The sequence below is a fragment of the Trichomycterus rosablanca genome, chromosome 11, assembly GCF_030014385.1.
Source record: "Trichomycterus rosablanca isolate fTriRos1 chromosome 11, fTriRos1.hap1, whole genome shotgun sequence".
NCBI lineage: Eukaryota > Metazoa > Chordata > Actinopteri > Siluriformes > Trichomycteridae > Trichomycterus > Trichomycterus rosablanca.
Genome location: NC_085998.1, coordinates 25358972 through 25373951, shown reverse-complemented (window position 1 = coordinate 25373951; position 14980 = coordinate 25358972). Strand labels below are relative to the sequence as shown.

Sequence of the window (14980 nt, the reverse complement as noted above, 5' to 3'; positions counted from 1 at the left end):
GTTAACACCTCAAACTCGTTGTGCTCCTAAAACCATTCCTGAACGATTTTTGCTTTGTGGCAGGGCGCATTGCTCCGTGGTCCAGTTCCGATGCTCATGTGCCCATTGTTGCCGATTTCGGTGGTGGACAGGGGTCAACATGGGCACCATGACTGGTCTGCGGCTATGCAGCCCCATACGCAACAAACGGACACTTTTCTATCAGAACCAGCATTAACTTCTTTAGCAATTTGAGCTACAGTAGTTCGTCGTACAGTAGCTTGGCCACCCATGACCCTGTCGCCGGTTTTGCACTGTTCCTTCCTTGGACCACTTTTGATAGATACTGACCACTGCTGACCCAGTCGTCCAGCCATCACAATTTGGCCTTTGTCAAACTCGCTCAAACCCTACGCTTGCCCATTTTCCCTGCTTCTAACACATCAAATTTAATAAAATGTTCACTTGCAGCCTAATGTATCCCACCCACTAACAGGTGCCGTGATGAAGAGATGATCAGTGTTATTCACTTCACATGCCTGGTCGGTGTGTACACTGATCAGCCATAAAAACCATCTCCTTGTTTCTACACTCACTGTCCTTTTATTAGCTCCACTTACCATACAGAAGCACTTTGTAGTTCTAAAATTACTGACTGTAGTCCATCTGTTTGTCTGCATGCTTTGTTAGCCCCTTTTTATGCTGTTCTTTAATGGTCAGGACTCTTCCAGGACCACTACAGAGTAGGTATTATTTGGGTGGTGGATCTCAGCACTGCAGTGACACTGACATGGTGGTGGTGTGTTAGTATGTGTTGTGCTGGTATGAGTGGATAAGACACAGCAATGCTGATGGAGTTTTTATGTGCCCATGAGGCACACAAATTAGTCCTATCCCTTTAAGAAAGTACTCTTAATCTCACCTCGTTATGTTTATAAAAGACACCTGTCACAGAATCAGTTTCTTACATTCAAACCTCTCGACCACCATGGGCATGACCAAAGAGCTGTCAAAGGCCGTCAGGGACAAGATTGTAGACCTGCACAAGGCTGGAATGGGCTACAAGACCATCAGCAAAAAGCTTGGTGAGAAAGAGACCACTGTTGGCGCGATAAATCGCTCTAGAGCTCCATGCAAAATCTCACCTCGTGGGTTGATTCTGAGAAAGGTGAGGTGTCAGGCCAGAATTACACAGGAGGAGCTTGTTAATGATCTCAAGGAAGCTGGGAGCACAGTCACCAAGGAAACCATTAGTAACACACTTCGCCGTAATGGATTGAGATCCTGCAATGCCCGCAAAGTCCCTCTGCTCAAGAAGGCTCATGTACAGGCCCGTCTGAAGTTTGCCAATGAACACCTGAATGATTCAGAAAAGGCTTGGGAGAATGTGATGTGGTCAGATGAGACCAAAATTTAGCTCTTTGGCATCAACTCGACTCGCCGTGTTTGGAGGCAGAGAAATGCTGGATATGACCCCAAGAACACCATCCCCACTGTCAAACATGGAGGTGGAAACATTCTGTTTTGGGGATGTTTCTCTGCTAAGGGTACAGGAAGACTTCACCGCATTGAGGGGCTGATGAATGGGGCCATGTACCGTAGAATCTTGAATGAGAACCTCCTGTCCTAAGCCAGAACACTGAAGATGGGTCTTCCAGCATGACAATGACCCAAAACATACGGCCAAGGCAACAAAGGAGTGGCTTAAGAAGAAGCACATTAAGATCCTGGAATGGCCTCGCCAGTTTCCGAACCATAATCCCACAGAAAATCTGTGGAGGGAGTTTAAACTTTGAGTTGCCAAGTGACAGCCTCGAAACCTTCAGGATTTGGAGAGTTTCTGTAAAGAGGAGTGAGCCAAAATCCCCGCTGAGATGTGCGCAAACCTGGTGACCAACTACAACAAATGTCTGACCTCTGTGCTTGCCAACAAGGGTTTCTCCACCAAGTACTAAGTCACGTTTTGCTTGGGGATCAAATACTTATTTCACTTCATCAAATACAAATTCATTTATAACCTTTATTTAATGTTTTTTTCTGGATTTTTAGTTGATATTATGTCTCTCTTTGTTAAAATAAACCTACCATAAAAATTATAGACTGTTCATGTCTTTGTAATATATATATTTACACACACACACAAAAATTACTGTGCATGTAAACACATGTCATTACAAACATGACAAAGAAAAAAGGAGAAATAGAGAAAGGGAGACAAACAGACAGGGATGGGAATAATGATTCTTTCCCTGGTTCAGCACCAAAAATGTTAAAAGTATATTAGTCTAGAAAAGTTCAATTCAGTAGAAAAGTAATTAAAGGATTTCACTGTTTTACATCGTTACAAATACATTTTGGCAACATTTTCTTGGCAGAAAAACTTTCAAACATAAACTGGCCAAGGTTTTGCCAAAACAACTCAAGGGAATTTAATTCATAATTTTTGACTAGGCCACTACATCAACATACCAACAATCAACTGTTGGTATGATGTTATTGTTGTGGAATGCTGTGTTAACTTTATGCAAGCTGTGACAGACCCATGCATTTTAAAATGTTTGAACAAAAATATAAAACAAAAAGGGGCAAAAACTTCTAAACTGAACGGTATGTTCGCACCCAACGATTCACAACTGATTTTACTACCACATGGTAGTAGTAGTTGTGCACATTTTATTTGCCCATTGCATTCGGTAGTAATAGTTGTGCACATTTTATTTGCCCATAGACCAAATATGTACAGATACATACAGATTTGTACCTCTGCTGCTTTAAAAACTTGGTTGCATTCTTGTACTTGGTTTTTAAGCAGACCGCATTCAGGCTGCAGCCTTTGCATCTGCTCAGTAACATGCTCCAATTGATCATGAAACTGCTTGTACCTCTGCTCTGCTTCTGCTACTTTGTCCTGCACACAAACAAAAGACCTCTTTGAAAAATATAACCCCAGTGTCATTTTTATTACATGACTCATAGGTGTAAATTACCAACTTTAAATTTAGTCTACTTGACCAAGTTTAATTTAACATAAGACAAGAACTTGATAAAAGAGCCACAATTGTTACATCACCTTCCACTCTACCACTTTTTGGTCATATTTATTAGTAGATTTTTCCTCCACTGCAATCGATTCTTTAATGTGCTTAGCTTCCTGCTCCATTTCAGTCACCTTATTACACAAAGCATAGAAAGTGTCACTTTGTAATGTTTACACAGGCCATACAACATTTATTAAACTTATAAGAAGAGTAGTTTAAAAACAATCTAGATTGTATTTCTTAAAAAATACCTTAGTAGGTATAAATACAACCCCAAATTAGAAAAAGTTGGGACAGTCTGGAAAATGCAAATGAAATAAAAATGCAGTGTTCCTTACATTTACCTTTTTTTGATTGCAGACAGTTTGATAGTTCATGTTTTGTCTGCTCAACTTCATTTTATTTGTTAATATACCTCCATTTCTGCATTTCAGGGGCAAGTTAGGGCTAGTAATGAGGTAAAAAACTAAAAAATTATGTGATTCCAAATAGGTGATGTCAACAGGTGATTGTAATCATGTCCAGAAGCGGTGTCGACTTCTCTGGGCTCAGAGGCATCTAAGATGGACCATCGCACAGTGGAAACGTGTATTGTGGTCAGATGAATCAGTATTCCTGGTCTTTTTTTTTTTAAATGGACGCCGTGTCTGTCATGGTATGGGGCTCTGTCAGTGCCCTTGGCAAAGGTAATTTACACTTCTGTGATGACAGCATTAATGCAAAAAAGTACATTGAGATCTCAGAGCAACATATGCTGCCTTCAAGCTGTCATCTTTTCCAGGGACGTCCATGCATTTTTCAACAAGACAATGCAAAACCACATGCTGCACACATGACAAAGGCATAGCTGCAGAAGAAGAGGATACGGGTACTGGACTGGCCTGCCTGCAGTCCTGATCTGTCCCCAATAGAGAATGTGTGGAGAATATTGAACTAAAAATGCGTACTGTATCTTAAGATGTGTTTGCAGGAAGAATGGGACAAAATTGAATGAAACACTAACATGAAACACTAAATCGCTTGGTATCCTCAGTGCCAAAACGTCTATTAAGTGTGGTGAAAAAGAATGGCAACATTACAAAGTGGTAAATTGCTTTACTGTCCCAACTTTTTTTGGAATTTGTTGCAGGCCTGAAATGCAGGAATGGATGTTTATTAATAAATGAAATGAAGTTGAGCAGACAAAACATGAAATATCTCAAATTCATAATGGAGGAATAGCCACAATTTGGAGGAATAGCCACAATTTATGACAAAGACATAGGTCTTACTGTAAAATCATCTCCCATAACAAAGTCGTTTGAGGTTCTTATCTCTGACATAGCCAATAAATGTTCCTCTGATAAAACTAGTATGTTTAAGCTGGTTACTGTTTATCGACCCCATGGTCCTTACTCAAAATTTCTTAACGAATTTGCCGATTTTCTTTCTAAATTAGTTTTATCAACTAAAAAAGCTTTAATTGTTGGTGACTTTAATATTCATTATGAGGATAAGTGTAATCCACTCAAAATTGTGTTTGATTCTATTTTAGAATCTTTAGGTATTACCCAAAATGTAACAGGACCCACTCACTGCTGTAAACATACCTTAGATTTAATACTTACTTATGGTATGAACATAGACAACCTGGTAATCGTACCACAGAATGACTTAATTTCTGACCACTCATTACTAATTGATGAAGTCTCCCTATCCAATAATATACAGCAACCACATCGTTTTAAATGTAAGCGCACTATTACATCTGCAACTGCAGCAGCGTTCATAAACTGCCTACCAGAATTACCAAATATATCAGCATCAGAACCTAAAGAACTAGATCAGGCAACTCAACACCTAGAGACCGTACTGCGCACGACCTTAGATAACGTAGCCCCACTCAAAACTAAACTGATTAGGGAGAAAAAACTTGGTACAATGACCACACATGCACACTTAAACAAGTAGCACGGAAATTAGAACGCAAGTGGCGTCACACTACACTGGAAGTGTATAAAATTGCTTGGAAAGATGCTCTAACTGTGTATAAACATGCCCTTATAAAAGCTAAATCTTCATATTATTCGTCCCTCCTTTTCGAGAGTGTCCAAATTAACTAAAAACGTCAATGAAACTGAATCTAATATACCACCCGACTGTACCAGCCATGATTTTTAATCGATAAGATAGAAAAAATACGACTTGAGAGTCAGAGTGTGTCACTTCCCAATGTTAAGTATGGACTCACTCTGAGCAGCATTGGTGAGAATAGTGATGATAATAGTAACGAGACAAAAGCCCCTGCTTACATTAATCAATGCATCCCTTAGCCTTGGGTATGTACCTAAATTTTTTAAAAGTGCTTTTATTAAACCCCTGATTAAAAAACCTAATCTTGATCCACATGTTCTAGCTAATTATAGGCCAATTTCAAATCTTCCTTTCAAATCCAATTAAATTCCTTTAATCCAATCTCCCAAAATTAACTAACTGCGTTGATTAAATCATCAAAGTCATCATCGTGTATACTCGATCCTGTTCCAACTCGTTTACTTAAAGATTTACTCCCAGCTATTGTAGAGCGCCCCTGCTTACATGAATCAATGCATCCCTTAGCCTTGGGTATGTACCTAAATTTTTTTAAAGTGCTTTTATTAAACCCCTGATTAAAAAACCTAATCTTGATCCACATGTTCTAGCTAATTATAGGCCAATTTCAAATCTTCCTTTTGTCTCTAAGATATTAGATAAAAGTAGTTTCCAACCAGTTATGCTCTTATTTGAATGAAAATTGTATTCACGAAAAATTTCAATCTGGATTTAGATCCAACCATAGTACCGAAACCGCATTAATTAGATAGATACAGTGGGGGAAATAAGTATTTGATCCCCTAAACAACCAGCAAGAATTCTGACCCCCACAGACCGGTTATGTGCACAAAAGGCACACAAATTAGTCCTGTCCCTGTATAAAAGACTCATGCAATGGGCTACAAGACCATCAGCAAGAAGCTTGTTGAGAAAGAGACCACTTGGTGCAAGATCTCACCTCGTGGAGTAAAAATGATTCTGAGAAAGGTGAGGTCAGCCCAGAATTACACGGGAGGAGCTTGTCAATGATCTCAAGGGAGCTGGGAGAAGAGAAATGCTGGATATGACCACAAGAACACCATCCCCACTGGGCATTTCTCTGCCTCCAAACACGGCAAGTGGAGTTGATGCCAAAGAGCTCAATTTCGGTCTCATCTGACCATATCACATTCTCCCAAGCTTTCTCTGAATCATTCAGGTGTTCATTGGCAAACTTCAGACGGGCCTGTACATGAGCCTTCTTGAGCAGAGGGACTTTGCGGGCACTGCAGGATCACAATCCATTACGGCGAAGTGTGTTACTAATGGTTTTCTTGGTGACTGTGCTCCCAGCTCCCTTGAGATCATTGACAAGCTCCTCCCGTGTAATTCTGGGCTGACCTCACCTTTCTCAGAATCATTCTTACCCCACCAGGTGAGATCTTGCATGGAGCTCCAGAGCGAGGGCGATTGACTGTGATCTTGTATTTCTTCCATTTTCGTATGATCGCACCAACAGTGGTCTCTTTCTCACCAAACTTCTTGCTGATGGTCTTGTAGCCCATTCCAGCCTTGTGCAGGTCTACAATCTTGTCCCTGATGTCCTTTGATAGCTCTTTGGTCTTGCCCATGGTGGTCGAGAGATTTGAACGGAAGAAACTGATTCTGTGACAGGAGTCTTTTATACAGGGACAGAACTAATTTGTGTGCCTTTTGTGCACATAACCGGTCTGTGGGGGTCAGAATTCTTGCTGGTTGGTAGGGGATCAAATACTTATTTCCCTTAATTAAAAACAAATTAATTTATAACTTTTATTTAATGTTTTTTTCTGGATTGTTTGTTGATATTCTGTCTCTCTCTTTTAAAATAAACCTTGCATAAAAATTATAGACTGTTCAAGTCTTTGTAAGGGGGTAAACTTACAAAATCAGCAGGGGATCAAATACTTATTTACTCCACTGTAGATAGATAGATAGATAGATAGATAGATAGATAGATAGATAGATAGATAGATAGATAGATAGATAGATAGATAGATAGATAGATAGATAGATAGATAGATAGATAGATAGATAGATAGATAGATAGATAGATAGATAGATAGATACTTCATTGATCCCGAAGGAAATTAGAGTAGTTAACGATTTGTTAATGTCTTCTGATAATGGATGTGTCTCTTTTCTTGTTCTACTAGATGTTAGTGCAGCATTTGATATGGTCGATCATAACATTTTACTGGAGAGGCTAGAAAATACAGTAGGTGTTAAAGGACTCGCACTCTCTTGGTTCAAATCATATTTGACTGACCGCTCGCAATTTGTTTATGTAAATAATAAATGCTCAGAAACAACAAAAGTAAAGTGTGGTGTTCCACAGGGGTCAGTACTGGGACCGCTATTATTTACACTCTATATGCTTCCACTAGGAGAAATTATTCATAAACATGGCATAAAATTTCACTGCTATGCAGATGACACACAGCTGTATATATCAGCCAAACCAAATGATACTGACAAAATCAGTAAGATAGAAGATTGTGTAAACGACATAAAAAACTGGATGTCAGGTCATTTTCTTTTACTTAATTCAGATAAAACAGAGGTTTTACTTGTTGGCTCTAAAGCTGCAAGAGACAAGTTGTCTAACCTGGTGCTAAACCTAAACACTTTCTCCGTTACACCTAGCTCTAATGTAAAAAACGTAGGTGTCACAATAGATTCAGATCTCTCCTTTGATACACACGTTAATAATATTACTAGAGTTGCTTTCTGTCATTTGCGTAATATTTCTAAAATAAGAAATATACTATCTGTTAATGACGCTGACAAACTGATCCATGCATTTATAACTTCTCGGTTAGATTATTGTAATGCTCTTCTAACTGGATGCTCTGGTAGATCCATAAACAAACTCCAGTTAGTTCAAAATGCAGCAGCTCGAGTGCTAACTAGAACTAAAAAATTTGATCATATTAGTCCTGTTCTATCATCTCTTCACTGGCTGCCAGTTAAATTCCGCATTGATTACAAAATACTTTTACTAACCTATAAAGCGCTACATGGTCTGGCTCCACAGTATCTGAGTGAAATAATTAATCACTACAACCCAGCGCGTCCACCTCGCTTACAAGATGCAGGGTTACTCACAGTTCCTAGAATTAAAAAGATCACGGCTGGTGGAAGAGCATTTTCTTACAAAGCTCCACAACTTTGGAATAATCTTCCTGCCTCTGTTCGGGATTCTGACACAGTCTCAATGTTTAAGTCTAGACTGAAAACATATTTATTTTCTCAGGCTTTTGATTAGTATAGACAAAGGCGCAGAGCTTGAAGGTTCTTGGTCATAGAAACTTGTGGTGATCAGGGATGTTGGGTTGCTGTCGTTCTGCCTCTCCTGTCCGATCACTCTGGTTTGGGTAGGGGAGGTGGGCGCTGATGTCCTGTGAAAGCCTTCATGACATTGTTACCTGCTTGCTCTCCCTTTTAGTTATGCTGTAATAATTAGGGCTGCCGGAGTCTAAAACTCTCTGTAAAACTGTTTTACTTAACTAGCATTGTACATTATTAACTACATTCTCTATTGTTTTACCCCAAGGGCATTCTGATGGAAACCTGTTTACCCGCCGAGGTTAAGGATTAAAGTCGAGACTGCAGTGCCAACGATGCTGCTTCTGCCAGATGTGACAAGTCGGGAGTAACTGCACCAAGAATGACAAGAACTAACTACAGACTTTATTAAAGACTAGACCGAATAATAACTCCATTATTATTTATTTCTTTATTTATTGCCAGCTATAACTTTTAGTTCATTTAAATCTGTGTTTGTATGATTTGTGTAAATCCTATTTATTTAAAGTATCCTCCAGACCACCCAAGAAGGATGGGCCCTACTGAGTCTGGTTCCTCTCAAGGTTTCTTCCTGTAATTTTCAGGGAGTTTTTCCTTGCCACAGTCGCCCTCGGCTTGCTCAACAGGGGTTTTTGTATCTGTTGGTCCTGGATTTTGTAAAGTTGCTTTGAGACAATGTCTATTGTAAAAAGTGCTATATAAATAAAGTTAACTTGACTTGACTTGAATAATGTCTGCAATGAAATAAAAGTCAAAGTAAATGTAAGAAACTCTTTGTTTGTTTATTATTTGCATGTTCCATGCTGTCCCAACTTTTTCTGATTTGGGGTTGTAGTTTTATTTTATAAATATTTTACATATGCATGTTTTAACATGGGCGGCATGGTGGCTTGGTGGGTAGCACTGTCGCCTCACAGCAAGACAGTCCTGGGTTTGATTTGGTCTGGGTCATTTCTTTGTGGAGTTTGCATGTTCTCTTCGTGTCCATGTGGGTTTCCTCCAGGAGCTCTGGTTTCCTCCCACAGTCCAAAGACATGCAGTCAGGCCAACTGGAGATACTAAACTGCCCTGGGTGAGAATGTGTGTGTGTTTGTGTAAGTGTGTGTGTTGTCCTGTGATAAGACTTTCACCCAGTGAATTGCACCCACAAAAACCCTGAATGGAATAAAAAAAATTGGTTGTAAAACAGACAATGAATGAAAGAATGTTTTAACATCCTACAAAACAGATAACAACATGTACCTTTTGTTTTACTGCTAAAATATGATTTAAAAAAATTACTCTTCATCTAAATTTATATCACAGACTCATTTACTGATTTAATACTTTAAAACTCAATTTCAACATTCATTTTTAAGTGTATTTTAATTGTATTAGAATCTTTGCCCCAAAAATCCAAATTCACATTTTATGTATAACATTTAGGGATAATTACAACTAGTAATAAACATCACTATTTAAATGCTAAGGTAAAAAAACATTTTTCACCAGTGCCCAGGCCATCTGATTCTTTAGCTCGTCCAGCTTCTCTCGCATTTCATCCAGTGAGGTAAGATTCTTATAACGGTCCTCCTTCTCCTTGTATTTACGTCGCATTTCTTGAAGATTCTGCATACAAAAAGGAATGTAAACAAGGTAAAGAAAATGAATACAGACCAGTGGAGATGTGCAACCGCTACAATTTCTTGGTAAATTGTTTGTGTTAAGTTAAAAAAAAAAAAAAAAAAGAGCGGTTTTAGCTTCAGTTTTGAAGCAAGGGCAGTTCAACACAAGTACACATTCAGTTACCAAGCCTCCATAATTGCACACCTAATGAACATATAGCTTATAGCTCTTGAGACCAAATGTAAGTAAAAGGCATTAATTACCAATCACTCATATCCTTACCTTATTGATTCAGCAAACATACCTTAGAATCTATCAGTCAATGCTGGATGACCAGATAATGCTGGATAACCAAAAATTATGAAGGACTGCCTAAAAGCCACTGCCTTGGATAAAATGAAAAAATGGTGTAGCACAACTACTGGGTATACTGATACGGTCACATCCTACATCTCTTTCTAAAAATACTGCTCTGCAGGTTAGGGTAAGGATCTGGAAAAAATACCACTTTGCAAAACCATTCGTTAATATGAGGCAGACAGCATCAAGGACCAGAAACACCTGCAAAATTAATTTACTTTAAAAAGGGACTGAGCAACAAAAACTGGGCAGCCAACTTAACATACAACGCAAATGTTTAAATAATACATGTAATAATACTTGTTATATAATTAAACCAATTAACTTACTAATAAGTTGTTAATTAGCTAATTAACTAAAACTAATATTAAAATAGTATTAATGCTAAAAAAACAAACGTGTTTTAGAGATTTACATTGCATGAACATGGCTCAGTGGTTAAGGAACTGGATTAGCAATCAGAAGATTGCTAGTTCAAGATAGACTGTTGATTGTCACCGGTTTTATTTTTATTTATTTTATTTGAATTTTAACGTCATATTTAACACACTTTAAATTCATGACAGAAATGGTGGATTCATCAGTTTACAAGGTGCCGGAATCTCATGCTACTCTCTGTAAAACTGACAATTTACTCTTAATAATTTCACATTTTAACTACATCTTCTGTTGTTTTACCCCAAGGTGGTTCTGACGGAAACCTGTTTAGCCACCGAAGACTGCAAGTCGAGACTGCTGTGCCAACAATGCTGTTCTTGCTAGTTGTGAAGGGGACCTGGTTTGTTTGCACCAAAAATGTCAAGAACTCACTACGGACTTTATCACAGACAAATAATGAAGAACTCTCATTATTTTTTGCTAGTTTTAACTTTTAGTTTAATTTAATTTTGTGTTTGTATGATGTGTAAATCCCATTTATTGAAATTATTCTCCAGGCCACCCAAAAAGGATGGGTCCCTGCTGAGTCCGGTTCCTCTCAAGGTTTCTTCCTGTAATTTTAAAGGAGTTTTTCCTTGCCACTGTTGCCCTCAGCTTGCTCAACAGGGGTTTTTGGTCTGTAGATCCTGGATTCTGTAAAGTTGCTTTGAGACAATGTATATTGTAAAAAACGCTATACAAATAAAATTGACTTGACTTTACTTATCAAACATCTCTGATGATGGATTATTCTGTGGATGCACTGTCCCCACCTCAAACTTTCAGACCACATGTATGTAATACTGATTCTAGCATACAGACCTCTAATCAGATGCAACAAAAACAAAGAAAACTTGCAGGGCTCTAGACTAGCTTTTTGCACTGGTTGCACTGGTGCGCCTAACTTTTTTTCTTAGGCGCTCCAGCACAAAAGTTAGGTGCACCCAAATTTTCGACAGCATCGCATTTAACACCGCAGTTTTACAGGTTCACTTTTTTTTTTAAATCGCAGTCCATATAGGCAATATTGACTTGTAAATGATTAACTAACAATCTGGTCAACATAAAGTTCTTTATTTGAAGCACAATTCTACAAGAAAGGTAACTTACTGAAGAAGTGTTGGTGCTTAAAGTGCTTCACTGAGCTGAAATTTAAACTTAAAACATCTCAAGATAAATGAAATAAAAAGAAAATCTAAATTAAAAGTGCAAGTGTTTTAAGGGCTTCAAACTGAACATCTCATGGCTCAATGTCTTATGGACTATCCTCCACTGCAGTCATTATATCACATTAATATTATATATTATATTAATATTATATTATTATAATACATTATATTATCGGCTTTACTGTATCTTAGCCAGGGAAACTGGTCAAGCCACTCTCTTCGAAATGTAAACACTTTCCCCCTTTTAATTTCAGTGGGCTCTGGCTCGGAGTCGATTGTATGTGGCTCATTATCTGATGCCGTCTCCGGACCAGGGCTTGACATAACCTGGGAGGTTGATGACTCCGCGTCAGAGCATTGGTTATGATTTTCGGACGGATCAGGCCTTAACTTAACATTCTTAACAAAAAAGTTGTCAATCGTTCTTTCCATCTTCTCTCATCATCCGCGGCTACATCCACTCTGTTTATCGGACGGGCCTAGGCTACTCACAATTCTCTGACTGCAGCACACGCATTTTCAAACGTACACACACGTACAGGAATATCTGGACCACGGCCAATCAGAGGGGGGGCCCTTCACTATCTCTGATTGGTTTAGACCACAATATGGGTCTAATGTGTGTCTGTTGTTGAACCACAGGGAGACTTTTAGAGTAGTGATGGGAATTATGGCTCCTTGAAGGGTGCTGGATCTTTCGGCTCCGTTCATTTTAAAGAGCCGTTCAAAAAATTTTATTTTCGTTCTTCGGGAGGCACTACTGGGTAAACTATAAGACGATATTAATATCAATGATGAACAATCATGCAAATTTTGCTACCCTGCCTTAAATGTAGGCCTGATTCAAACAACACTTAAATGAGAAAAAAAGATTTATTTTAAAAGGAAAAAAAACTACAGGAAAGAGACATACTGTGGTTGCATTGCATTAAGTTTCAGAAAAATCCTCTCTTGTGCAGAGATGTGCCTGTGTTTGTTTCTACTTTAAAACATGCACCATGAAATAATCAGATTTAACATAATTAAACAAGTTTATAGTTTATTTCTCAATTATTTGTCATCATACTCGCGCTCTGTGTGTGTGTGTGTGTCTCGCTCGCTCTCCGCAAAACTGAAAGCGTTTTCGGATTTGAATTTCGACAATAAACAGCTCTTATTATGACTGATTGATTCCCTCGACTGATGTGAAGCTGAATGCGTGGATTACAGCCAATAAGAACTGCGCAAAAATAAAAATATATATGGAACGGCTCCCAGAGGCGCGACTCGGTTCCTTTCGTTCATTTCAGAGAGCCGTTCAATAGAATCAATATTAAGAAGTATACAGCAACAGTGACCAACCAGAAGTTGTGGATGACTGCTGAGATGCATGTGCTACTAAGTACCCATGACTCAGCCTTTAGAACTGGTGACAGGGTGACCTTAAAAACAGCAAGGGCCAAACTGTTACAGGCTATAAGGGACGCGAGGTGTGCATACGTTCAAAGAAACTGTGGATATTTTCAGAACACTAGGGACATTGAGGCCATCACCAACTACAGAACAACAACATATTTCTGTGACAATGATGCATTCCTACCAAATGAGCTGAATGACCAAAAAATTACAAGGCATGAGAAAGATTACCCCTGCGCCTAACAACCAGGTGCTGTGTCTGACTTGGACCGACATGAAAAAAACTCTGTACAGAGTCAACCCACGGAAGTCTACAACATTCCTGGTTGAGTGATCAGAGAATGTGCAGACCAGAGCTAGCTAGTGGATGTTTGCATGGACATCTTAAACATCTCTCAGGCAGCACCATCGTTCCAATGTGCTTTATGCCCCACCATCAACATTCCCAAGCCAAAGAAGTCCCCAATAATGCCAATCATTATGAAGTGCTACAAGAGGCTTGTTATAAGGCACATCAAGACCCAGCTGTCCCTTCAACTCCCTGCAGTTTGCATGTCACCACAACCACTTCACAGACAATAGCATTGTCAACACATTTCATCTGGCCCACATCAACCTGAACAAAAAGGACACAAATGTTAGAAAGCTGTTTACAGTTTTTCGGTTCAGCACCAAGTCATTCTATAGCATCTGATTGGAAAGCTGAGTCTGAACAACACCCTCTTCACCTGTATCTTGGACTTTCTACTGGAAGACCTCAGTCGGTCCAGACTGGAACAGCAACTCCAACACAACCTCACTAGGTGCTAGAATCCAAGGGCAGTGTACTGCTGTTCACTCTGCACTGGGTCACAACTCCCTCAGAGTATCCTATTAAGCGGTGCTCAAAACCACTGGTCAAAATCTAATTTATCACACTTCTTAGAATACAGGATGTTGGCTCTTTTCTGCTCTGTGCACAGTCTGATGGAGTGATTGCTTTAATGTGGCAAGCATTGTGTCCATCACCAAGAAGGACAAGATCTTAGGTCTGTAAACCCTGTTAGATCAGGCAGTCTAACATCAGTTGTTGGTCTAAAATTAAGTGAAAACCTTTAGCTAATATTAGCCCATCCAATGTCCATTTTGGTCATCATCCCACTACAGTCTACTTATGGCACAAACTGTTTAGTCAGAGAACTTGTGCCCTAACCACATCCTGGAACCTGTGGACAACCCAAAAACCTATGTCAGGATTTAAGCTCTGGTATCAAATGACTTGTAAAAATGGCTTCAAATGACTTTCTGTCATTATATTTGTAATCTGTTAGACTCTCCTGTTTCATAGTAATAGTATATCTCACCACATTAATAATCAAAGTTCAAATTAAAACATTTAGTTTCACAAAGTGAAACACAAAACGCTATACTGGGCACTGAGGTGTTATTTCTACCATTTCCTTTGTGTTAGTGTAAAAGTGGAATGGTTCTACCATATACCATTTGCTTTCCTACACTCTACGTCCATGGCCTACATATTGGCTTATACAAGCATTATTAACTGCACTATACAGTCGATACAAAATCATTATGGATTTTTCCTGGCTGCTGGGTTTGTTAGCAAATAACATTTATTTT

At 38.9% G+C, this 14980-nt stretch overlaps 1 protein-coding gene across 3 annotated transcripts in view; it reads right to left on the bottom strand.

Annotated features, from left to right (window-relative positions):
* The window catches only part of si:dkey-119f1.1 (Structural maintenance of chromosomes protein 6-like), a 164488-nt gene that overhangs the window by 107885 nt on the left and 41623 nt on the right, over window positions 1–14980 (bottom strand). For all 3 annotated transcript variants that reach the window (XM_063004092.1, XM_063004094.1, XM_063004093.1), the window contains 3 exons: window positions 9906–10025; window positions 3050–3148; window positions 2741–2887 (listed from right to left, as the gene is read on the bottom strand). In XM_063004092.1, the coding sequence (XP_062860162.1) occupies window positions 2741–2887; window positions 3050–3148; window positions 9906–10025 (366 nt within the window). The remainder of the gene's footprint in view (window positions 1–2740; window positions 2888–3049; window positions 3149–9905; window positions 10026–14980) is intronic.